At 35.9% G+C, this 26430-nt stretch overlaps 6 protein-coding genes across 8 annotated transcripts; 4 read left to right on the plus strand and 2 right to left on the minus strand.

Annotated features, from left to right (window-relative positions):
• Positions 1-38: 38 nt before the first annotated feature.
• LOC103863438 (glutathione S-transferase T3-like) lies at positions 39-6033 on the plus strand. Its single transcript, XM_033289646.1, has 2 exons — positions 39-2655; positions 2980-6033. The coding sequence occupies exon 2, from the start codon at positions 4018-4020 to the stop codon at positions 4783-4785; it is 768 nt and encodes a 255-aa protein (XP_033145537.1). The 5' UTR covers positions 39-2655; positions 2980-4017; the 3' UTR covers positions 4786-6033.
• A 114-nt stretch (positions 6034-6147) lies between these two features.
• On the plus strand, positions 6148-6711 carry LOC103863446. The gene has a single exon (XM_009141191.2). It carries the CDS (start codon positions 6148-6150, stop codon positions 6709-6711), a length of 564 nt encoding a protein of 187 aa, XP_009139439.2.
• A 100-nt stretch (positions 6712-6811) lies between these two features.
• LOC103863440 (vacuolar protein-sorting-associated protein 37 homolog 1) lies at positions 6812-8604 on the plus strand. The gene is made up of 7 exons (XM_009141184.3): positions 6812-7020; positions 7338-7538; positions 7632-7719; positions 7841-7880; positions 7967-8013; positions 8104-8224; positions 8313-8604. Exons 1-7 carry the CDS (start codon positions 7007-7009, stop codon positions 8474-8476), a joined length of 675 nt encoding a protein of 224 aa, XP_009139432.1. The 5' UTR covers positions 6812-7006; the 3' UTR covers positions 8477-8604.
• LOC103863439 (DEAD-box ATP-dependent RNA helicase 38) lies at positions 8502-11351 on the minus strand. Its single transcript, XM_009141183.3, has 7 exons — positions 10992-11351; positions 10395-10688; positions 10082-10306; positions 9906-9971; positions 9149-9547; positions 8940-9048; positions 8502-8857 (listed from the first exon to the last, which is right to left on the minus strand). The coding sequence occupies exons 1-7, from the start codon at positions 11229-11231 to the stop codon at positions 8700-8702; spliced, it is 1491 nt and encodes a 496-aa protein (XP_009139431.1). The 5' UTR covers positions 11232-11351; the 3' UTR covers positions 8502-8699.
• A 7655-nt stretch (positions 11352-19006) lies between these two features.
• Positions 19007-21163, plus strand: LOC103863443 (GDSL esterase/lipase At3g53100). Of its 2 annotated transcripts, XM_009141188.3 has the most exons (5): positions 19007-19600; positions 19686-19816; positions 19898-20131; positions 20289-20544; positions 20692-21163. In XM_009141188.3, the coding sequence occupies exons 1-5, from the start codon at positions 19360-19362 to the stop codon at positions 20883-20885; spliced, it is 1056 nt and encodes a 351-aa protein (XP_009139436.1). In that variant the 5' UTR covers positions 19007-19359; the 3' UTR covers positions 20886-21163. The 2 variants fall into 2 exon arrangements, with proteins under 2 accessions (XP_009139436.1, XP_009139435.1); XM_009141187.3 differs by having other exon boundaries at positions 19686-20131.
• On the minus strand, positions 20143-26282 carry LOC103863441 (E3 ubiquitin-protein ligase UPL7). Of its 2 annotated transcripts, XM_009141185.2 has the most exons (15): positions 26064-26282; positions 25850-25972; positions 25524-25764; positions 24868-25430; positions 23761-24723; positions 23363-23685; positions 22947-23225; positions 22591-22843; positions 22306-22476; positions 22116-22208; positions 21927-22034; positions 21681-21797; positions 21501-21590; positions 21317-21414; positions 20143-20552 (listed from the first exon to the last, which is right to left on the minus strand). In XM_009141185.2, the coding sequence occupies exons 1-14, from the start codon at positions 26085-26087 to the stop codon at positions 21331-21333; spliced, it is 3432 nt and encodes a 1143-aa protein (XP_009139433.1). In that variant the 5' UTR covers positions 26088-26282; the 3' UTR covers positions 20143-20552; positions 21317-21330. The 2 variants fall into 2 exon arrangements, 1 of the variants encoding a protein (XP_009139433.1); XR_004457236.1 differs by lacking the exons at positions 20143-20552; positions 21317-21414; positions 21501-21590; positions 21681-21797; positions 21927-22034 and having other exon boundaries at positions 22131-22208; positions 22575-22843.
• Positions 26283-26430: the final 148 nt, after the last annotated feature.

Raw genomic sequence — 26430 nt, forward strand, 5'->3', positions numbered from 1 at the left:
TTCATATGTGTTAGGCCTAAATACATAATATAAGAAGTTGCATATTTATACTCATAGAAATTAGTTTTTAAGAGTTTAATAATATAAATTTTATTATGTAGTAACTTTTACATAATTTATTTGTTATTGAAAAAATTATTATATTTTTTTTTAAAATCCCTAAATCTAATACGCAATCCTTAATCATATAAAAACTGGTATCAATTTGAGATTATGGAATAGCTGACGTGAGTAATCGACGAACATATTAACAGCCATTGGGTAATTTTTTTTTTGTGTGTTATGGTTTGTCAATAAAGCGTTTGGTGAGACCAGTAAAAATAGGGTATTCAGTTTTAGGAAAACACATGCATCATATTTAAACGTAACTTTCTAGATATTGTATTTCAAAATATAGTTAGTATTGTTATTTTCCATATATAGTGGATACTAAAGTATCTTTAAAATATTTGATTAATCATAAAATAAATCTGAATGGTTGTATTTATTGTTGCAGAAATTTATTAAAAATAATAAAAAATGACAGTGGCATTGAAATGTAAATAATTTGAAAAACTAAGGACAAAATCTTAGTAGGGATTTTGCTTTAATAGTATAGATAGAATGTATGAAACGAATAAAAGAAATATGGGTAAATGAATGAAAAAAAAGGACATGATAAAAGAATAAAAAATTGGATTTGAATTCTAAAGCAATTCGCAAACTGTAAGCTATTGAATTATTTGGTTGAAGTTTTGTTTTTATATAGATTTTCTCGTTGAGATATCATAAAAATGTTACGTATAATTAGTTTTAATCCAAAATGATGATAGAGGGCTTATTACTCACTTCTCAAACATGATTAGTTTTTAGAAAAGGGTATACATGTCAAGTGTATGCAAATAGTGAGATAACATCTCTGTTCGTTATCTTCGACTTCGAGACTGGGATTTTCTCACTTCTCACTGAGAAGTTCTCAGAGTACAACATAAGGGTCTAAGAGGTGCTAGCTGGATTGAGGAATTCAGAAGAATGTAGCAGAACGTTAATATAAGCCACTACTCACTAGTTAAGATTTAAGAATGGTTGATTTTACTGCTAAACCCTTTTTTTTCCTTTTCCAAGTGGAAAAATATATATACTTGCAGTTGTGGCTGAACTGTTTAGTTGGCATACCGTTTTAGAGATAATACACTTAAAAAGTTTAAGAAATTGTAAAATTTTATTGGACAAATATATGATGAGGGAGGATAAGTGCACAATCATAATTATAAAATAGAAGCAAATTTTCAACAACAAAAAAATTCACATGTTTTCATATAGATTTTGCTACATAAGTTCCTTTCATGTTTTCATATAGATCTTAGGAAGCTTAATCCAAATCGAACCAACATCAATTCAGCTGTTAGCATTTAGACCCAAGACATGGAATAATTGAGTTGTTTTTACCTAACTCCAGGTTTCCTATATGTTTTGTCGTTTGTGTGGGGCTTGTGGAATGCATGTTATTGGTCCATTATTTTGGCAGCAAAAATAATGTAGTTCTTATATTTCATGACCCAAGAGGGTGATTCATATTGTTTCGGTATCATGAAACTGTTATTGTATGAGTGAGGCCATGTTATTAGTATGAATCAAGTTTTGGTGAATTAGGTTAGAAACGTTATAAACAACATTCCTCTTAACATGATCTATTGATCGGAGTATCATTTGTTTAAGAAAACAAAAAAACTAAAAAGGGCTAGATACGAATTTTACACAATTACACATCATATACTCTCAATTTCCATTTAAGCCCTTCGATTTAGGATTCAGTAGTAATACAAATTAAAAGATCGCAACAAAGTCCATCAACAACAATGAATCATGATGGTAACAAATTAAAAAAAATATCATAAAGACAGATGAAACACAGATTAGAACTTCATCTTCGACATTGTGGCTTACATTTGGCTCACCTTCATATACAATCCGAGCAGTAAAATAAAAAAGAACCGTCAGAGAAATTGAAATCCTTCTAAGAAAAACAGAACTCTGAATAATCTTGGAGTTTGAAAACATTTTCATTCATTAGTAATGTGTATGGTTGCTCCAATGGTCATGCTAATGGTCTGATCAGGAACCATCCCAACGTTTAGGCGCAGGAGATAGACCGCGAGTTACATAATTAATGGCGTCCACGAATGCAAAATCGCCTACGCATTTTTCTAAGCCCTCCACTAAACGGTACGAATCTTGTGGAAACAAATCATCAACCTTTTTTTTTATCCTATAGCAAAATGTGATACTTGATTATATATTTTGTAACAAAACATGTACTTGATGAGCTCATTTCAAAGCTTAGACCATGCGCATCAGGGGCTTTAGACGGGTTCACGGGCCCGAGTTCTAAGGCCAGAGTGATTAAAAAACAATTAAAAATGGGTTTGTCTCGATGAAACGGGCCTTACGGTTGATCCGCTATGAAGCGGATTTAGCCACGCGTCATTTCCTGGTTGGACGAGAGAAACCGCGTAGAGGGGGAGGAAAGACGGGTTTCCCCGTGTCTCTTCTCATTTTCTCTTCTCGAAACAAAAGCTAGGGTTTGTTGTGTGAGAGGCGATAATACGAGTGACGCGGAGTCTTGACGAGATTCTCGTTCAAATCGACGACGGAGAGTCTTCTCCACGACCTCTGGTAAGTATCGAGTAGATCGACGGTTTAATTTCGTTTAATTTGGTCGAAATCGTTTAGTGAGATTTGATATCAATTTGGGGTTTTCGAGTTTCGGATGTAAATCGATAACTGGGTTTCGATTAATTGATGTAAATCGACATGCGCGTTTAATTTAGGGTTTGTTTGTGTGAGATTTCAAATCGATTGAGGGGTTTGGAGTTAGGGTTCTCAATTGATTCGTTGATTCATTTTATAGTTTTAATTCCTCAAGAGGGCTCGATATAGGGGTCGTTTTAGTATATTGTTTCGATTATAATGTTCTAATATATTGGGGTTTTTTCACAGATGGATCCCGCGGATGAGAGAAGCCATTCAAAGAGACAAAAGGAGTATTTTGACATGCTACAATACACTTGTGATTCAGAATATGGGATTCCTAGAAGGTGTTCCTGTGGTGGGAGAATCATCGACGAGGTTCGAGCCAAGGAGGAGTACGACACTCTTCCTGGGAAGAGGTTCTTCACGTGCGTCAACTACGAGGTAATGTGGGTTTGAACCTCCTGATTTTGTTTTTACATTGTATATATTTCTTGAAAAACCACCTCTGATATTTGTTTTGTTCCAAACAAGACTGATGGGTTTCACTACCGTCAGCCTTGGGTGTTTGGTGTCCAGGAGCAGATGGAACGCTTACTCAAGCGTCTTGAGGAGGCTGAGGAGGTGATGAAGTGGGTGCCGAGTCTCAAAAACAATATTCAGACTCTGGAGGTGAGTAAATGAGTTTGTATATCGTCTCCTATATTGCTGCAATTTTTGTAATGAGTGAGTAAATGAGTTTCTATGTGCAGGCCGAGGCAAAAGGGCTGAGTGACCAGGTTGATCGACTAACTGGGGAGGTTTACAACCTGACGGTGCAAGTGTCTGTGCTGGAGAAGCTCTGCTTCGACTAACAAGCAAAGGTAAACACTCAATCTTAACTGAACTAGAACAGAACTGCAAGTAGATGTTGGTTACTTCGTAGGTAGAAGTGAATTAGGATTGTATTAGGTTGAGTAGAGCATTAAATGTTTAAAAATGTATCTGTTAAAAACATTTATAGTTTTTAATAACTTTTCAAACTCTTCACTAGGTAGAATACAACTCGTACTTGATGTTTAAAAACTTATCGAAAATTTTAAAAGTGATTTGATGGGTAATGAATGGTAACTGTGAATAAGTTGTTGTGTAATTAAGTTAAGTAGTTGTGTAATTTACTGCAGTAGTTGTTGTGTAATAAAGCAATGCGAAAACTAGTTTAAAACATAGGCATTTCACTTCTAAAAACACAAACAATCAAACCTTAAAAATCACACAAACCCCTTAACAACAAACCTAAATCACACAATGGACCCTTTTTCCCTAAACTCTCACGGGTTTGTTAACTTGTTAGCTTCGCAGAGCAGTCCTACAATAGACGTAGACTCTGCTGAGGCACCTGTTAGCTCTCCCGGGTTAGTTAAACCAGCGGAAAGGAGAAAGTGGACCACAAAAGAAGATCTTGTGTTGATTAGTGCTTGGTTGAACACCAGCAAAGATCCAATAATTAGTAATGAGCAGAAGTTAGGGGCTTTTTGGAAGAGAATTGAGGCGTACTTCAATGCTAGTCCTCAGCTCATTGGCTCCATTCCTAGAGAGTGGGGTCAATGTAAGCAGAGGTGGGGAAGGGTGAATGCAGAGGTTTGTAGGTTTGTGGGTTCCCATGAGGCCGCTCTGAAGCAGCAAGCTAGTGGGCAAAGTGAAAATGATGTCATGAAGGCGGCTCATGACATCTATTTCAATGATTATAATGTCAAGTTTGCGCTTGAACATTGCTGGAGGGAACTTCGGTTTGATCAGAAGTGGAAGTCACACTCTCAGCCGAAGGAGAAAAATAAGGAATCTGGTGCGGAGCCGGTGGCTGAGGAGGCAGAGGTTAGGCCTCCAGGCATTAAGGCTTGCAAAGCGGGGAAACGCAAGAAGCCAGACGACGTAGCTTATGATAAAATACATAGCATCCTAGCTAATAAAAACACCATTTCCAGACAAAAGATCCTTGATCGTCTGCTAGTAAAGGACACACTTTCCCCTAGTGAAGAAGCTCTCAAGGAGAAACTCATCTCTGAAATGCTTTGACATCTCATGTGTAGGAACTTGTTTGAATATGATTGATTGAATGTGTTGTCTAATTGTTTTGATTACATTTTGAATGTGTTCATTGAACTTGTGTTTTCTTTTGCAGGTACCGGGTGGGAAAGCGTCTTGAAGTCACGGGTGTTGAAGGTGAAGGAATCTCTTGTCTTTTCTCTGTTTGAAGCCACGGGTATGATGTCAGTTTTTAATCACGGGTAGAAAGTGTAGCCTTTTGTTTCATGCTACATCTTTCATGTACTATGTCTAGACTAAATGTCATTTCGATTCACGGATGTTGATTGTTGTAATGTTGCTGCTGGTTCACGGATGGTTGTGTAGCCTTTATCTATGTGTAAACTTGAACTCTCTCCCTTTATATAAATGTATTGTCTTTGGTTATTGTACAGAACAAGGCAAACTTGAACTCTCTCCCTTGACAAACTTCTCTTCTATTCTATTATTTCTCTTCTTTCTCTTCTTTATGTCTCTTCTATTCTAGGCTCTATTCTTTCTCTTCTGATCGTGGTGCTCTATCTGATCGTGTAACAACAAGCTTCAAACCACAACAACTACTCAACTTGAACAACCTTCACAACCTCAACAAGCTTCACAACTCAACTTGCTTGAAACCACAACAACCTTCAAACACTCAACAACAAACTCAAGGTAAGTGAATAATGAAAAAAAAAAGATTAAGAAAAATATGATAGAATTAATATAATTGAATTAATATTAAGTGATGAAGTTGATTAATATTATTGAAAAATGAAAAAAAAAGATTAAGAAAAATATGATTGAATAATGAAAAAAAAAATTAAGAAAAATATGATACAATAATGAAAAAAAAAAGTGATGAAGTTGATTAATATTATTGAAAAATGGGACAAAAATAAGATTAAGAAAAATATGATAGAATTAATATAATTGAATAATGAAAAAAAAAGATTAAGAAAAATATGATACAATAATGAAAAAAAAGTGATGAAGTTGATTAATATTATTGCAAAATGGGAAAAAAATAAGATTAAGAAAAATATGATAGAATTAATATAATTGAATAATGAAAAAAAAAGATTAAGAAAAATATGATAGAATAATGAAAAAAAAAGTGATGAAGTTGATTAATATTATTGAGAAATGGGAAAAAATAAGATTAGGAAAAATATGATAGAATAATGAAAAAAAAAAGTGATGAAGTTGATTAATATTATTGAAAAATGGGAAAAAAAAAAGATTAGGAAAAATATGATAGAATAATGAAAAAAAAACAGAAGATTAGGAAAAATATGAAAGAATAATGAAAAAAAAATATTATAAAAAATATGAACACATCCCGTTTTCTGATTTTAGGAAAAAATTTCACTAATGTCTTTCTCATCAAGTGATGAAGTTGATGAAACTTTAGAAGAAATGGTCGACCAAGTAGTTGATAATTTCATCGACTCAGTGATAGATGCTCACCCCAACAAGCAGAAAAGACGGGCTTATATCGAAAGACATCGTGAACAAGGACACAATCAGCTATGGAACGATTATTTCCAAGAAAATCCTACATACCCACCGCAAATGTTTAGGAGGCGTTTTCGAATGAACAAGCCATTGTTCCTCCACATTGTCGAACGTGTAAGTAATGAAGTTCCATACTTTCAGCAAAGACGAAATGCTTGCGGAAGGTATGGACTATCTGCACTTCAAAAGTGTACGGCAGCTATACGTATGCTGGCATATGGTCAATCAGGAGATACATATGACGAGTATCTCCGACTTGCTGACAATACTTCACGTTTATGTTTGGAAAATTTCACTAATGCAATTATAAATTTGTTTGGAGATGAGTATCTACGCAGCCCTACAGCTGAGGATCTTCAACGATTGCTCGATGGTGGAGAGGTACGCGGTTTTCCAGGGATGATAGGCAGCATCGAATAATGTCGTTTCAACAGTAAAACTTTATATGGGCAATTTTAAACTCGTAAATTGTTCGTATTGGACCTTCAGAACAATACGGCCCATCAGGGGAAAACCAAAACCAAATCGTGTTAGGAATCCGAAAATACGAAAGTAAAAAGTTTCGTCGACAAACACGCTTTCTAACCGAAGTTCCCAAGTCTTCGATCTTAATAGAAAGTTCTTTAATTTGGTCGATCCGGTAAAAGGTGATTTTTTTGTTTCCGACAAGACACAAGCTTCTTCTGGTTTGGTTATTCGCCGAATCCTAGAAACGATGTTCAATTTCTGGTAATACCCAACTCTTAATTTTGTGTGTTCCGTGATTGTTCGAGACTAGCTAGCTGTTTCGTATGCTGTCAAGATTTTCAATTTGATGATAATCAGATACGTGTGTTGAGTACATTAAGTATGTTCGTTGATTAGGCAAATCTGGTTGTTAGGTAGTTATCTACAGTTGAATTGAGCACTGTGTTGCTGATTTAGGCAGGGTTTGCTGCTATTATATTTAGAATGTTGTAGTCTCTTGTTACTGTTTGTGTCTCGTTTCTAATTTGATGTTCTGCATCTGACATGTTTAATGTTTCTTTCTTTGGTTTTAATCAAAGGGGATCAAAAGAGCAACAAGGGCAATCTCGTCCTCCTCCGGAAGTTTCTTCTTCTTCTCAGCAGCAGCAGCAGCCATGGTACTCTCCTTCTCTAGTCAGCTCTCCAAGCTCCTCATCCCGCCCTCAAACATCTGGTCAGATTCCAGCACATGTTTCACCAGGTGAAGCAGCTGGCATTATCACCTTCTTGAAAGACAAAAGGTTCGCTCTCTATTCTTTTTGTATGCTTCTCTCCTGTGTTGTGGTTTTTTTTGTATGCTTTCTTATTTGAATCTTTGTATACTTTTGCTCTAGTGTGGACGAGCTGAGGAAGCTTCTCTCTGACAAAGATGCTTATCAGCAGTTTCTGCTCTCTCTTGACCAGGTCAAGGTCCAGAACAATGTAAGTCTTAAAAACACTCTTAAATTGTTTCTGGATAACGGCGGTTGTTTATAGCTTTCATTATTAGTTATGTATTGATATTATTCACTGGTGCTCATTGTTTTTGGTTTCTGTCCATAAGATCAAAGAGGAGCTCCGCAGAGAAACATTGCAGCTGGCTAGTAAGTTCTCTGTTGTTTCATGTCATTTGAGGAGTAGCTTCGGTTTCATCTAGTAATCTGACGTTATTATGGTCAAAATGTAACAGGAGAAAACTTGGAGAAGGAGCCACAAATAATGGAGCTCAGAAACCAAGTGAGTTATCAACAACCATACTTCCTTTTTCAGTTCACAATGTGTAACAAGATATCTCTTCTTAAGAACCTTGTGTTCCTCGTTTTACAGTGCAAAATCATCCGTACAACTGAGCTTGCAGCTGCGCAAGAAAAGCTTAATGAGCTGGAAAGACAAAAAGAAGAGATCCTCAGGTTGTACTCCCCTGGTTCTCTTCTGAATAAACTTCAAGGTAAAACTTATACAAGTGCAATACTTCATATGTACAGTTTCTTGTGTCATCATTTCTAAACCGCAACTTTTGTGGGGAGGTTTTGCAGAGGCTATGAATGAGGTGGATGAAGAATCTGAAGCTCTGCAAGAGAAGTTCCTAGAGAAGGAGATTGATACAGCAGCGTTTGTGCAGAAATACAAGAAGCTGCGTACTATCTATCACCGACGTGCATTGATTCATCTTGCTGCTAAAACCTCAACCATCGGTTGAAACTAAGAAAAGCTTATCACTTACCTGATGTTGTAAAAGAGATGATTTTGCTGATTACGTTCATATGATTGATTGTCAATCGAAACAAAATTTGAATTTTTCGTGAATAAAAAATCTTTGCAATCTGATATATAATAAATTACAACAATCTCGGGAAACAAAAAAAAAACAAAAGTCTTCACGTTGTTTAAGCAACTTATGTCTTCTTCATCCGTGAGTTTTTTCACTCATCAAGCAGGCCAGCTTCCTTGAGTGCGCCCTTGTACTCTTCCTCTGAGTTCCAAGACTTGATCTCCTTAACTTGCGCTCCAAAGTAGCGCTCTATCTTCTCCATCACCTCTTTATCGTTCCCATTCTCGAGGAGGAGGTTGAACACAGCCCCTGCCATACAAATACACAGTTTATATAAGTTGATTATCATCAATGTCTAAATTGATGGTAACATTCAAAAAAGGAAGCTCACCTTTTCGACCAAACCGACCAGCTCGTCCAACTCTGTGAAGGTAGACTTCATAATCTGGCTCCCCAGTTTCATATTTAGTAGGCATGTTATAATTCACAACCAAATTCACCTGCAAGTATTACATAACCGAGCAAGAGTCATTAACTAAGAAGCGAAGCATTTTAGGGGGAACAACAAGATGAAAGCAATAGGGTTGAAGAATGATTTACCCGTTGTTGGTCAAAACCTCTAGCAAGGACATCAGTTGCAATGAGGACTTGAGTAAGGCAGTCTTTGAACTCCTTCACTATCTTATCCCTATCCTCTTGACTCATACTACCGTGAACACTGGTGACGTCATACCCCATTTCCGCAAGTGCTTTGTGCACTTTGCTTGCTGATACCTTCGTTTTCACGAATATTATGGTCTGCCCAATATCCCCGAGCTCCATGATCTGATCCTTGATGACTTCGATCTTGTCTTGCTCCTTTGGGCAAACCACTTTATACTGTTTCACAGAGTCTAAAGCCAGATCCTCTCTTTTTACAAAGAGTTGGTTGGGGCTCTTGACTGTCCTCTGAACAAAATCTTTGACGGTTTCGTTAAACGTTGCTGAGAACAGGAGAACCTGTTAGAAAAAAAGGTCAAGAACACAAACACATGATCAATTTTAGCACAAGAAAATAAAAAGCAAAGAGTTTCTTTTAAACTGAGACTAACAGCCATGTAGAAAATGAAATAGCCCAGAATAGCTTTCTAACAGTGAGCAACATATCAACCATCGTTTTAACACGTAGATATGTCTTATTAACATAAGGGACTCTGTTCAATAAAGAAAACACAGCTGAGCTGATTTTATTCACTAAAGAGCGTCAAGTAGAATATCTTTTAGACCCTAGATATAATGTAGATATGGCCACTAGAAATCAATAGTCACACTACTTACAGTTCACGATTCATGACTAAATTAAACCAGTTTAACGTACCTGATAATTGGGATTAACTCTCTCAATGTCTTTCATTATCCTCAAGGAATCATCCCTAAAGCCATCCTGCAACAACAATGAAACCTCAAATATCAACATATGAAAAGAAACTTATGGTCACCTTATACAGAAAGTAAGACATTAAGGCCAAGTAAAACAAAAATTAAAGAGCATACCGTAGCAAGCATATGGTCAGCCTCATCAAAAACCAAAATCTTTAAATGATTCAGACCAAGTTTCTTGAAGGCCATCCACTTTTTAAGTGTCCCAGGGGTGCCAATCACAACTTGAGCAGACACAGGTGCTCTTCTTGCAGTTGTTACCCCTTGATTCGACTCCGGAACAGCAACTTCAGCAGTGATCCCAGTAAACTTCCCCATCTTCTGAAGAACTTCCATATTCTGTCATTCATTTTAAAAATCATACATAGACTCTTAGTATGTTTCTTTTCTTAGATTATTAACCAGTGGAATAACTAACTAAACTAACCTGGTTTGCTAATTCTCTGGTGGGACAAATACAAAGAGCTTGAGGCTGTCTCAGACTCGGGTCAACACGACTGAGCATCCCAAGAACGAAACAGGTGGTCTTGCCAGATCCGTTATGCGCCTGAGCAATGAGATGCTTGTGAGGCGGTGTGATGATCATGGGCAAACTGATAGCTTGGATCTTGCTAGGTTTCTCGAACTTCATCTCCACGTACAAACCTTTCATTAACTCAGGTGACAAGTTCAAATCTTCAAACCTACTCGCTGATGTATACGGTGTGTCACCTGAAGTAACCTACAAAGAAAGAATGACTCAAAAATCAAACTCATCCAAGAACTAGTTTTGCATCAAAACCCATCAAGAAAAACCTAATCTTTTCCAGTAAAAGTAAGATCTAAGCTCGACTGGGAAGAGTCCACATCGTCCCAGATCAAAATCAAACCCTAGACTGATGTTGGGATCATCCATGAACTACTTTTGCATCAAACCCATCCAGAAAAACCTAAACTTTTACAGTGATAAGCAGATTCAACACAACCACAATTCACAATTCCACTAAACAGAAGAAATCAAGCAAGGGGGTATAGAAGTAGATACCGCTTTGATGTTTGAGTCTTCGGGTTCGTCAAGGATAGATTCAGGTTTCTCTTCGTCCTTGATACTTAAATATTTGAGCTCCGAGACTGCGTCTGATTCCTCTTCGTCGTCATCCTCAACATCGCCCCACTTTGTCTTCTCCGTTGTTGTCGTGGGCTCGGTGTTCTCGCCGGTGATTGATGCTTCTACTGAGGATGAAGATGCTTCAGCGGTGGGGACTTTCTCTACAGTATCCGACATTGTGTAGGCTGCGAATCCGCGAGTGAGAGAAGGGAGAAGGAAGAGCAAATTGGGTTATGTTCGTGGGTGCACGATCACTCGCGACTGCTATAAATTCTCGAGAGTTTTCCTTTTTGACAAGAGAAATAACCAAAGTTTCCTTTTCTTTTACAATTCGGTTTGATTTTGGTTACCAATTTTCATCACTAATTCCGGTTTAGTGTCTGATTGATTTGTGTTTTGACTTTACTAGCTTGGAGCTTAATTTAATTCTAAAGTTTCGGAAGTCTATTTATTTTTAAGGAGGCTGTAAACTATCGAAGTCCTGAAAACTTTCTTTCAAATTCTCAAAACCAAAATTACTAATTTTATCGTTTACCTTATTTTTTAATTTACTACTAGGTGTTTTTCCCGCGATGCGAACTTAAACATTTTCATAAATTTTTAAAAAGTTCTTTATACATTATATTCATTATACTAAAATAAATCTTAAAATAACTCAATATTCTATTTTTAATATATAATTTATGTTTTTTAAATTTATACTAAAATACTTTTTCAGATAACAATACAATATATATATATATTATCTTATTTTTAATTATATTTTAGATTTTGGTTAATTCAATATTCTATTTTTAATTATATAATTAAGAATTTTATTTGATTAATATTTAATTATATAATTCATGTTTTTAACTTTTTACTAAAAGACTTTTTCAGATAACAATACAATATATACAAAAATGATCTCTTTTTTAAGTTATATTTTCAGATTTTGGATAACTCTTATTATTGTTAATTTTAATCAATATAGAAATTATCTTTTTTTTTTATTATATTTTAGATTTTGGTTAACTCAATATTCTATTTTTAATTATTTAATTAAGAATTAGATTTAATATTAGTTATATAATTCATGTTTTTAACTTTTTACTAAAAGAATTTTTTAGATAACAATACAATATATACATAAATTATCTCTTTTTAAAATTCTATTTTCAGATTTTGGATAATTCTTTCTATTATCAATTTTAATCAGTTATCTAACTAAATAAATTAAAATTTCATTTTTATTTTTTAATTTAGTCATAGATTTTATTCATTAAGGGTATAAACGAGATTAACCACTCTAACTTTTAACGTGAGAGCTCGATTCCAAAAACTTACTTCGCAAATAATAGTATAGATTTCTTAACTTCTAATATTTCTAAAACCACTTCCACTATTTAAAAGTATAAAGTCTTAACAGTCATATTTTAAAACCTTTAACAGTAAATTTTTGAAAGTTATAAACAATTGGACTTTTAATGTTTTTAATTAACTGATTTTACTGTTCAGTTAAACTGTTTCAGTCACAGAAAATAATTCTGAAGCCTTTAATATTAGATTATTTCATTATTCAAAATTCACCAAACATTGGGTTCATAAACTCCTCTAATTTTTGAAACTAGGTGTTGATAATACTACATTTATCATCTATCAAATAGACTGAACTAGTAATCTTTTAAACTATCAATACAACTAGATCATCAACCACTGTGTTATTAAACATAAGTTTTAGATATCAAGTAACAGTCAAAATTTAAATTAGTATCTAAAAAATTCAAAATTACCTAGTTTATTTTTATCTAATTTTTGTATAATTTAGATATTTAAATATTTTGAAAAAATGTTATGTAAATTTCATATGGTGTTTTGGATATTTTTGGCATGTATAATGTATTCAACTATTTTTATATATATTGTGTTGTTTTTATTAGATTCTAAATAAAAAATTTCAAATATTTTTTAAAGAATTTGTTTGACTTTTTTTTTAAAAAAAATATAGTTATGAATATAAAACAAAATCTAATGTAAACCGAACATATTATTTTTTTTAGCTAAACCGACCTAGAAACTGAAAAATACCTGCAAAATATTTATGAATTTGATACAATTGTTTTTCAAAAAAGCGGTTAAGACGCAAAACTCACTGAATTCTTTTCATTGACCGATCCATCCTTAAACCAGTAAGCCTAATCAGAATGCTTAAACCGATTTTAGTAGAAATATTTTTTTCTAAATTACAAAAGAATCAGCCCATTAATTCATGATTATAGGTCACACATATAGCCTAATACACACAATTTAGACCTTATGTAATAGAAAATTCAATGGTGCTATGGCTCAAACCTCCTTTTTTGCTGAAATTTTGCAAGCTTTTGAATATAATAAATAAGATTTAAGAAAATAATAATGATGGTTAGTGAATTCGTAACAGTCCTAGTTTTTTTTTCTTTATACCTTTGTGGTGATAAGCTGAAAATTCTTGAAAATGAATTCTCCACAGATGTTACCAATGCCAGTCACAAATATGGTTGTACAGTCTTTGTTCAAACTAACCACACGTTTGTTAAAAACAATCAGAAGCTCTCTTATATAAGATTTAATATTTTACTACATGTTGAATAGAATACATGGCACCCAAAGAGTTTATTAGCCAGTTATTATTTGTAATGTTAAGTTAAAGAATTTTACCAATCCCAAAAGTAATAAACAAATAATTATATATAAGCAAACAATGTATTAGTCTGAACCAATCGGCTTTCATTAAAGAACGTCTACTTATGGAGAACATTTTGCTTGCAACTGAGCTGGTGATGAAGGATTACCATAAGGAAACTATATCTCCTACATGTGCTATGCAAATTGACATATCTAAAGCTTTTGATTCAGTTCAATGGTCCTTCTTGCTAAACACATTAGAAGCTCTTGGTTTGCAGGAGAAATTCAGGAGATGGATTGCACTCTGTGTTACCTCAGCTTCATTTTCAGTCCAAGTAAACAGAGAATTGGCGGGATACTTTCAAAGTAAAAGGGGTTTGAGACAAGGCTGCTCTTTGTCTCCTTACATTTTCGTCAAATGCATGAACGTGTTATCGAAGATGATTGACAGAGCGGCTGCAGAAGGAATTGTTGGAAATCATCCCGGTTGCAAAAACATAAAACTCACTCATCTCTGCTTTGCAGATGATCTAATATTTGCGGATGCTAAGAGAAGATCCATTGAAGGGATACTGAAGGTTTTTGAAGAATTTGATAGGATGAGTGGGTTGAAGATCAGCAGGGAAAAGTCTGTTTTTTTTTATGGCAGGTAATACAGAGCAGAAACGAGAAGAGATAAGGGATCAATACAGCTTTGCGACGGGGTACTTGCCAGTTCGATATTTGGGTCTGCCTCTCATGACCAAGAATATGACAGTAACTGATTTTCTCCCTTTGATAGAGAAGATTAGAAAGAGAATCAGCACATGGACTGGTAGATTTCTTTCATACGCAGGCCGGCTTCAACTAATAAACTCAGTGATTATGAGCTTAACAAATTTCTGGATGGCAGCGTTCAGGCTCCCGAGTGGGTGCATAAAGGAGATAGAAAGAATGTGTTCGGCGTTCCTTTGGTCAGGGCCAGAGCTAAATGGAAAGAAAGCCAAGGTAGCTTGGAGTGATGTTTGTAGACTGAAGGAAGAAGGTGGACTGGGAATAAGACCTTTGAGAGAGGTAAATGTGGTGAGTTGTTTGAAGCTAATTTGGAGAATTTTATCAGCTACTTCTCTTTGAGTGAACTGGGTCAAAGCTTATCTGATCAGAAAGGGATCGTTTTGGATGGTGAATGAGAACACACAATCAGGCTCAGGGATGTGGAGAAATTTACTTAAATACAGAGAAATAGCAAAGAAGTTTTATAAAGTTGAGGTAAATGGAGAAAAAACTTCTTTTTGGTATGAGGTGTGGTCACCTATGGGTTGCTTGAGGGATGTTCTAAGTGATGGAAGTTGTATTGGGATTGGGATTCAGATTCATGCGACTATGGCAGATAGTAGAAATCATAGAAGGAGAGTGCATAGGAATCGGCTTCTCAATAGAGTAGAAGATGAAATAGAGAGATACAAAGTAAATTTGACTCAGGAGGAGGACATCTCGCTGTGGAGAAATGAAAAGGGGAACTATAAGAGGAGATTCACAACAAGAGATACTTGGTTGAACATAAGGGAGAATCATCTTGTGTGCCATTGGCATAAAGCAGTGTGGTTTAAGCATGCTACTCCAAAATACTCATTTATAAACTGGATAGCAATACAGGGGAGATTATCCACAGGGGAAAGAATGAAGAGATGGAATGATAATGTGGATGCTGCTTGTGTGCTATGTCAAGAACCGCTGGAGACGAGAAATCACTTGTTCTTTGACTATCCTTATTCACTGCAAATCTGGGAAGTTCTAATGAAAGGAGTGTTGAAGGAGAAGTATGTAACTGGCTGGGAAAGAATTATAGATCTTGTTACTAGTGAAGCAAATTGGAGTAAGGTGCAGCTATTTGTTGCAAGGTATATGCTGCAATCGAAGGTTCATACTATCTGGATGGAGCGAAACAGAAGAAGACATGGGGGAGTTCCATGCCCGGCTACTCTATTGATCAAGCGGCTTGACAAAAATATGAGGAACAAAATAACTATTTTGCAGAGGAAGGGGAGCAGAGATTTAGGGGGTGCAATGGTCTACTGGTTTGAAACCAGACAGAGTTGAAGATAGAAATAATCTGAAGTAAAGTTATGAAGACAAAATGATAGGAGAATAGTTTTAGCTCATTCAAATATATGTTACACTTGCTGTAAAGAACAGTCTTTTTTTTTTTAATTCAATTTAACATTCTATTCAAAATATATATATATATATAAGCAAACAATGATATAAAATCAGAAAATGTAGAACTTACATGCTTTAACATATTTTGTAAGATGTCATTTGACTTTCAGCCTAATGTATGTTGGAAGGCTACAAAAAAGAATGTTGTTCTCAACACTTCTGGGTTTTCGACATCTTTGTTCATTATTTCCCTGATACTATCTTTAAGATAATCATATAATATCATATTTTTCAGCTTTCCATGTCTCAATTCTTTATTCTAAATCGTTGAGTGTACTACTAGAATCTTGCATATATTTCTATCAACACAACAAAATAACATTTGCTAAGAATCATATTTATACAAATAATTTGTAATAACAGGCCTGCAAGAATTTCATCACAAATACACTTGTACATTGCCAATAAGACATGCACAAACTATCAAACAAGTAAAGCAATTAACACTAGATCACTAACCATCTTGTCACTCGACATGAATTTTGGGTATTAAATGATACTCTTACAAATCAAAATATGTATCCAAAAATTAAAAATAATTATACTCATTTACATAATTTAAAATTTTTGAACATTTTTGGAAAATTTATATAACTTTTATATTGTGTTTCAGATAATTCATATATTTTGAAATGTGATCATATAGTTATGATATCTTATATAGTTTTAATGGATTTTAGATATATATGTAGTTTTAACATAATGTCACGGAAAATTGAACCAACCCAATTTTTTGTCTGATTCAACTTTCAACTAATTTGGTCAAATTAGAACGTTTTTTTGGTCAAACATTTTATATTATAGAACGTAAAAGATAATTACATAAAGTACAGGTATCAAACAGACCACCGTCAAGCTGCTCTAGCTTTAGTAGCTAAGTTATTAGCTAGCATAGTTTTTGAGCAAGTGATATTTTGTATGCTGCTGTATCCAGACTGGTCGTGTTTCATCCTGGCTAGTTGTTGTATAACTCTGAGTTATCTTCAACTAAGATTACCTTCTTGTAGTTGAGACGGTTGAGTTGAACTATTGCTTCCTTTAGACCCAGAGCTTCTGCTTCTAAAACTGAATTTGTTGGCTCGATAGATGATGAACCCTGATTAATAGTTTGTGCTCGGAGTCATGTAAAACCCATATTATTCATGCTTCTTGTTTATCATCCAACCAAGATGCATCTGTATAACAGTAGACCATATATTCTGGAATATGATCAGATGCATAAGCAGGTTGAGTTTGGGAAAAACAGACTATTTGGTCTAGATCATTAGAGTCAAGTGAGACTTTAGCTTCTGACCAAAGTTGATGATCCATAAAAGCTTTCCAGATAATCTCTGGTATAGCCCATTTCTTTGCATTCTATATTAAATCATTCCGAGTTTTCCATATTCTCCTGCCAATGAAGGGGAATGTAGGAATATGATGATCTATATCTGGACATTAAAAATTGAAGGTAATCCATTAAAGAGTTAGAGGTAGCTTGCTGACCTGAAGGGATTTCAATTGCGGCTAGCTCCTAGATCTCTTTGGATATCCTGCATTAAAAGAGTAGATGAATAGTTGTCTCTTTGGATTCTCCACGGAAATTACGATCTGGTAGCGACTTTCAACTTCCCTTTTTGCAGGGTTTCTGCAGTATGAAGTACATTTTGAAGAACTCTCCACCAAAAGTGTTGAATCTTAGGAGGTGTTGAGAGTGTCCAGATTTGTTACATAGTTTCTGATGCTTGCTATTGTTGTCGCGGTTTGAGGCGATAGGTTTGACTTGTTGATGATATCCAGATTTGATTGAGTACTCTCCATCTTTTGTGAAGATCCAAACTGGTTTATCTGGTGTAGAGAATAAGCTTGGTCTCACTCTTTTAACAAAGAGTATATCCTCAGGATGAACATGACGTTGAAGTTGCTTCTCGTTCCATATATTTTAATTAAGAGTGTCAAAATAAGTTAATTCGATCAACTCATCGCTCATAGTCAGTTCGGGTTCTTCATGAACTAGCTTAATTCAGCTCATTTATTATATGAGTTTCAATATGTAAAATCGAACTTGAATCATTTAGATCATGAGTTAAATGAGTTAACTCACGATCTAATAAAATGAAAAATTAAAATAATTGTAAAATAAAACTAGAAAAATTTCCATAATATAATTCAAAATTTAAATATTAAAAATCTGAAACATTAATATTAAATAATAAATAAAGTCAACACCTAAAAATCAATTAAATTAAAGATAAATGATGATCCAAAAATCTATTTCGCTTGAGAGTCTTCAGATAATTCATGTTTAAGGTCTTCATTTGTTCTAATCATAAAATAAAAAAATAAAAAATTTATCTAAACTACTTTTTTGCATTAGAAATGGAAGTTATCCATATATATTAAATATAAAAAAAAGACCAACATTATGAATTAGCTCATATTCATTAAAGATTGTTTGTATAACTCGTAATCTAAATTAAACTCAATCATTAAGTTCATTTATTAAATGAATCTAAAAATAGAATTCGTGCTCACGAAAAATCGAGATCCAGCTCATGCTTATAATTCATTTTGACACTCCTAATTTTGATGCAGTAGAAGCAGGTCTGCGACATGATACTGATTACTGATGGTTTGGTGAAGATATTAGATGTTCAGGCCGGTTTTTAGAAGAAACATTTTTTTCCTTTTCTAAATTACAAAAGAATAAGCCCATAATTCGTGTTTTATAGCCACGAATGTAGCCAAAATTAACACAATTTGGGCGTTCTGTCAAGTAGAAAAGAAAACTCATAGAACATACAAGAAATAAGAAAATAGCTATGATTGCTAAAGCACAGTATAACGGAAAAAGAACTATCATTGCTTAACCACAATCTTTAAAGGATACCAGAAAAATAGATAAACACAATCTTTGAGATGCGCAAAGTGGATGCCACATTACCAAAGACATCATAACCACAACAAAAAAGTTGGTGGAGGTCACACTTTGTTAAAATGCTATTTTTGCCAATATTCAACTTTGTTTTCATCATCCCTCCCCAAGAACATTTATTAATGCCTCCAACGATTCAAACAAGAAACAACTTATACTAATCAAGAACTGAGCAATCAAATAATCAAAAATTATATGATCTATCAATGCCCTTCTGCTTATAAATATAACTACCCTTCAAAGTTCAAACCGAACAACTGACCAGTTTGAGATTCAGATTGAACAGAGCAGCGACTTCCTTGCATTTCCCATAGTATTGTTGCACATAGTCCAAGATCAATGACCAAAGAGATTGGCCTCATACAGTTTCTACCTACTCTATTGCACTAACATATGCTTTTTCTTTATCTTAAAATGGGAATGATTATCTTTGTATGACAATCATCATATTCTCAACTCCATTTTCTTCTCCACTAATAATAACTAGCTATCTCCTTCTCTCTCGTCTCTCTGTCCTAACGGTCTGATTGCATTAGACAAGGAGAAAGAATGCAAGAGATGAGAGTTTCAAGGTTTTGGGTACTTGTATTGGTTTCTTGTTTCTTCTGCAAATCCAAAGGAGCCATTGTTCCTGCACTCATCATGTTCGGTGATTCCATTGTTGACGTTGGCAACAATAATAACTTACTCAGCATTGTCAAATCAAACTTCCCGCCTTATGGCAGAGACTTCACCAATCAAACACCCACCGGAAGATTCTGCAATGGAAAACTCGCTGTAGATTTCTCAGGTAAACTTTATATTCCCAAACCACATCACTCTCTGATACACTCTCTCCCTACTCTCATTGGATTTATCTTCTTGCTTATGCGTAGCTGAGTACCTTGGCTTTTCTTCATACCCACCTGCGTTCTTAAACCGAGAAGCAAGAAACGAGGATTTCTTAATTGGCGCCAACTTTGCATCAGCGTCTTCCGGATACTATGATGCCACATCTGTTCCCTTTGTAAGGGAGACTAACGCACTCAAACATCAACACGCACATACCCATGATATGATCCATAAGGCTTTGCTCTTCCTTTTGCAGGGCGCCATCCCCTTAACACGACAGCTGAGCTATTACAGGACGTATCAAAACAGAGTGAGGAGCATGATCGGAAGGGAGAGAGCACGCACTATGTTCTCTCAATCTATCCATATTTTGAGTGCGGGATCTAGCGACTTTCTTCAGAACTATTACATCAATCCTCTGCTCAACATCCTAAATACACCTGAGCAGTTCTCTGATACTCTCATGCGATCTTACTCAGAGTTCATCCAGGTACTTCTAAGTTTACTAACGAACTTTAAAAGTTTTACCTAATATTCTTAACAAGGCAGCCATATGAATTTGCAAAATTCACAAGAAACAAACAACTCGCTTCAGTTATTTACCATTTTTTGTGTGTCAACAAAAACTATACTGTCGCTTGTAACAGAATCTGTATGAACTAGGAGCGAGGAGAATTGGAGTGATATCGTTACCGCCAATGGGTTGCCTGCCTGCAGCCATAACTCTTTTCGGTGCAGGAAACAAGAGTTGTGTCGAGAGGCTCAACAATGATGCTGTCATGTTCAACACCAAACTTGAATCCACAACCCAAACATTGATGAAACGACACTCAGGCCTCAAGCTTGTCGCCTTTAACGCCTACCAACCTCTCATGGACATCATCACCAACCCATATGACAATGGTATGCCTCTGCATACATAGGAAGAATACTTATTAAACTTAAAGCCATGATACCGTACAAGAATAAATTCTCAGATAATTTATCTAGTTAGCAACTAACAAGATACCATTAACATTTTTAATTTATCTAAACTGCATCTAATTACAGGATTCTTTGAAACAAAAAGGGCATGCTGTGGAACGGGAACAATAGAGACATCGTTCCTTTGCAATTCTCTATCCTTGGGAACGTGTTCAAATGCCACAGGGTATGTGTTTTGGGATGGATTTCATCCCACAGAGGCTGTGTACGAGCTTTTGGCTGGTCAACTATTGAGTCAAGGGATTTCTCTAATCTCTTGAATTAAATTCCATCTCGATGAATTCAAACTGTATACCTACAAACAGCTACCCTTGTCTCTCCCTCTCTCTCTTTCTAGGGATATGTGTCTGGGACGAAGTATCTGACTCTCATAAACTAAAAAATAAGAGAGAGCGCGTGTCTGTGTGTGTGTGTGAATGTTGAAACTACCAATTTGTTTTGTGTGATGCGTCAATAGATACAAGCGTTGTCAAAGACGATCACGATCTTTGGTAATTTGTGTTCCTTGATTTATCTCTAGAGCATTTTTATTATTTTATAACAGCAGTAAAGTTTACTCAAATGTGAACATAAAACATTCACGTCCGGTTAAACAAATCTGCGTGGTTAATTATCATATACCAACTACCAAGAAGCACCAAGTTCCCGATATCTTAAGACAAACTAAACAAACTATTTACATCAGCCCTACCTGGTCAGAGGTCTCTAGGAGAGTTCAAACCCTGTATTTGATGTAATTGCGTACAATAGTTTCTCCCTCATAGTGCTTGCTCGTTTATACGTTGGAAGCTGAAACAATTAACAAAGAATTTTTTTTTTTTTAAAACAGGTAGAAGAATGTTAGCAAGTAGACAACACGACAACTGAAACTCCACCTTAAGAGTATTGTAGCAAGTAGAAGCAGATGGAAGCCGTTCCACATCTTGTCCTCCAATAGCAGCCCAAAGAGAGGTGTCACAAGAAACCTTCAGACGCAAAAGAACAAATGTAAAGAATAAACTACCAACCAGAGAATTTCACATGAAATTATAAGAAGCTAAAGTTCAAAAACAAACTTTATGGATGATGAAGGTTGGCTGCAAGTATTTGAAACCAAGGAGTGGTGCTCGAGAACAACTAGTCACAAACTTTAGGAGCATGCAGCGTTCACTTGGTTCAAACCCTTTCATGACCTGCGGCAGGGTGCCCAGAAAGAAATTAAACAAGCAACGCAAAAACTCTCTGCGTATGTCACACATCAGCAGACAGATTGGGAATGAAAAAAATAGAAAAGATCAGGGCTTCTGAATCTGAGTCATTACCTCCCAGAAGATTTTGATTGTTCGACTGCTATCAGAGTAACCACCAGTGTACTTTGTATTCCTTCTTAGATCATCGACATCGATATCATGGTTTCCTCCAGAGAGTAACTGCACAAAGTCATTTACGTAAGAAAATAGCTTTGTACATGAGAAAAAAACCCTAGAAATGATTACACTAAAGCCACATACCTGATTAAATTCATGGGCGTTAAATAGTTTCAACCAAGCAGGAGATATAAGGTCGGTTAATCCTCTGTAAAATGCATTTGAAAAGGGCACAATCTGCATTCAAGACATAGGACAACATGAGTTCCTCATCATTCAGTAATTTTTATTTTGCATAATGATTGACCTTAACGGATAAAAAAAGAGACTAGACCTGCCGGTTGAGTTTATAGTCGGCCATTGCATGAATATATTGCATTTTGTTCTCATTCGTTACTGAGATATCCTTCCCACCGGGTTTGAGCTCAATTATGCTCATCTTCCCACAAAACTCTTCAGTGACTGTGAAATCCAGACAGAGTTCCTGTAAATCACCCTCATATTGCTGCATACAACAAAAAAGAGTCTTGATCTCAGAAACCCTATCTTGTTATACTTTTAACGCAAGATTTATTTTTTCCTATGAGGTGACAGATTTATCACCTGTGATGGTTTTTACCTTGATATACATAAGGTTCCTGTAGAGCTCCGGATCAAGCCCTGACAGTTCATCAATAAAGCTATAACGCCCCAATAGCTTCTGGATGAAAACGTGTGAAAAGGAGTAATCCAGAAGTATTCCTTCATATAGAGCTTTTCCAACAATTCTTCCAAGAAACTCAATCATCTGAATCCCGTTCTCAAGGTACCGAGCAGATGGGCTGGGAACGAGTAACCTATCTGAAGTAGTGGTTTGCGAGAATAACCCATACCTTGTGAAAGAGAATAGAATGGACATGCCAATAAAAACAAAAGTTAACCCATTGGAAAAGTAACAAAATAGATTAGAATAAAGTAACGCACAGAAGAGCTTACTCAGAAGCAAAAGCTGCTTTTGTTATGTCCGTCAGAAATTCTTTTGAAAGCCCACCATAGTCTAGGCCAGCCTCAGGAAGGCCAGATTCATTCACAAACGAGACATGAATGGAGGATTTTAGCCTGCTACCAATGGAATTCAGTTGTCGAAATCCATCCTCGACCACATGACCTCTACGAACGACTATCTCTATTGACCTCGCGCCAGGTGCATCGACTTCACCAGCCATTTTCCTTGAAGCTTTATCCATGCTTATAAACTCTCTAAACACATGGACCCTGCATGGACAACAAAATATCTAAATAAACACCATTCAAATGATAGTGAGAAATGAGACAGGTAATAGTTAGTTAGAAGTCATTGTAGCACAAAAACAACATAAAAATGCTATAAAGGGTTAGCAATGTAATAGTACCTTTCTTCAAATGGAAAGACATGGGGAGTAATTGTTATAACAGAACCCATGCTTGGAGAGGTAAAAACATCACTGGTTGGTAAAACCTCATGAGTCCTTGCAGCAAATGCAATTGGAGGTCTACTAGTTCTACCAGGTGAGAGCCACAGGGTAGAAGGACAAAAAGGGTGCCTGCAATCTCTTTCATACAATAGATGCAAACATCTGATAGCAGAATCCATAAGTTGTCTATTCTCAGGACCTGTGCCCCGCAACAATCCATTGTACACGAGAGTGTTAAGCACTGACGCAATTCTCCGTTGTTTCTCCAGCATAAAGGGGACCTACATCATGCCAAAACAAATCTCTAGTAAATGTCGTAACATATAAGCTGAAGGACACTATATTGTGTATGTTACCTGCTTTTCATAGAACTGTATGTCATCAAGAACCACGAGTAAATGCGCATAGGTTGCACAAAAAAGATGAAGCAGGCATGACACATCTTTTGAGATACCTACAGGACCACCTCTCAGAGTTTGCACATCCCAACCATCATCGGTTGAATCATTAATCAGGCTTGATCCTGGCTGATCACTAGTACTCTCCACATGTTCCCGCGGCCCCGGTGATTTACCAGAAAACTTGTTAAGCACATTCACCCACTTGTTGACTCCGTCATTCTTAACATGCTTCAGTTTCTTCTCAGAAGGACTTCTTGTATTCCATGAAGCTTTAGCAGGTTTATGAGATGATTCGTCAGGAATGCAACCATCTTCAGAGAGTAGGACATTCTCTAGAGAGCTCCACAAAGAGACAATGTATCCAGGAGAAAAGGATAACATATTAAGGACAGGCAATGGCCCTACAACAGGATTCAGCACGCAGAAGATTCTCAACATGCATGAATAGAATCGTGCAACGTCAAACAATTCTAGCGTTTCTGATCCTTTTTTACTATTGGTTGATGCATCTTTATCTGCTATAATACGAGTTTCTTTCCCAGAAGCTGCCAACAGTTTTGCGAGATGCCACTGTTGACATACTGGTCGAAGCAATTCAACAAACGAAATCTTCACAGAGCTTTTTCCTTTCTCCGTATCATCGGGTGTGGCCTCAAAGTCAAGATGAATATCCTGAGTTCCAACCTTTTCAACTTGAGACAAGAGATTCTCGGTGAGGGTCACAATAACATGAACATACAAGACATAAAACATTTCTAGATTAGATTCTTGTGTGTCCATAAAATCGTTTTCACTAACTGTTGCCAGGGATACGATGTTCCCCATAGCCCATCCAACAGAAGGAATCTCCGTTGTACAGCTTTGCCTCTCCGAGTACTCTATTTCTGATATTCTGGTCAGCAGTTTGTCCCTCAAAATCTGTTGTCACCTGCCACACTTTAATAAGTTCTTCGATTGTTTGGTAAAAAAGCAATGGCTCTTCTGAAAAGGCAACAGAGCTTAAAACAACTAAAACCTTTCTCTAACATTTTTTGGTATAACAAAATTTGATATGAGACTTACCAATATAGTATGAAAGCTTGGCATTAGTATGCTTTTGTGCTTCAGTGCACGTATGAGAACGCTTGGCAGGCAGCAAACCAGTCGAGGAATTGTAAGTATTAGAGAAACATATTCTTCAACAGCCAAATTTGTGTCTGGTTGATTGTCACCATCAGAATCAGGCTGTCTCGCATGGAATGGTCGTAGAGCCAAAGTTACTGCACTCGTAGTAATCAATAGTCTCTCATCTGAATTTTTGGTTAATGACTTTATATATCTTCTAACCGCTGTGTAATATCCACTTTTAGAGTTCCCTATAAACGGAACGATCATTTTCCCAGCTGATTCTGCATCTTCAAAGTTTTGTTTTGAGACAATCTTCCAGCTTTTGGGATCAGTCAGAACAATAAGGATGCGTAGCAAAAGAGCACCGACACCCAGAACATCTTTTATCCTCTCCTGTGAGTAACTACACTCCGTGAGAAGGAAAGAGCAGAGAGATACCAGTCTTCGTGTTTGACAGAGCCATGTTCTACTCTCTTCAAATGTACCAACTGCTAGTGAGCAAAAGTTATACCCTTGATCTGCAAAAGCAATAACAACATCTATCTAAGATCTATATCAATTCTAATTAGCAAGACCAACAATCCAAAAGCCAAGGAAGAAAACAATCATACCATTAGAGTTGATGCTTTCCAGTAGAATCTTAAAGCAAGTTTGCATGCACTGTACATCTCTTGGCTCTATCTTTTGATGTTGGACACACAAAGATCTGATAAAGAAGAGGAAAGGTCTCAACACTCTGCTTGACACCCAACTCTTAGTGAGTGTATCAGAATGGCAACTCAGCGAACTCTCCCACTCGTCCTGGATCACAAAAGCTGCTTTCTTTCTCACAATGTAAGACCTCCACACTCTCTACGAAACAGTTATAAAGAAGATGTAAAGTTTATTATGTCTTTTGTCCCATTAAACCACAAGTTAACATCCAACTTGAGAGAACCTGAATGAAAACAGCAGCAGCATTAGCACGTCTCGCGTAACTGCGGAGCTCCCTTGCTTGTGAGACTTTAGCAAGCAAAGCATCTCTTGACATCTCCTCACTGCTGGCGCCTCTGAGGGAGACCTGACGAGAACAAACACACAGATCCATCATCATGCACCAATTCGGAAGCGAATTGTAAATAGAGAAGATGATCGGAAGAAGAAGGAGGTACCTTGTGTTTCCGATTAAGGTCCATTGGAGGCTAAAATTTGATTCTCCGATCTTCTTCGTCGTCGTCTTCGTTTATGCGTATTGGCTTTGGATTGACGTTTTAAGGATCGGAAGCGACTTCCGTATCAATCTTCGAGCCACTTCTTTTATGACGTCAGCTTACAGACAAAAAAATCAATATTCTTCCTTAAAATAGGGAAGTTAGGCCAAATGACTAAAACAAAAACAAAATTTCACTTTATATTTTCTCTTCCTATCTCTCTTTACCATCTTACTATAAATCTAATTTTTTTTCTTGGTTATTATACAAATAAACCTTATAAAATAGAGACAAATCTCCGCAAAAAAACTTTTGTTTGTGCACTCTG

The sequence above is a fragment of the Brassica rapa genome, chromosome A04 (assembly GCF_000309985.2).
Source record: "Brassica rapa cultivar Chiifu-401-42 chromosome A04, CAAS_Brap_v3.01, whole genome shotgun sequence".
In the NCBI taxonomy this organism is placed as follows: Eukaryota; Viridiplantae; Streptophyta; class Magnoliopsida; order Brassicales; family Brassicaceae; genus Brassica; species Brassica rapa.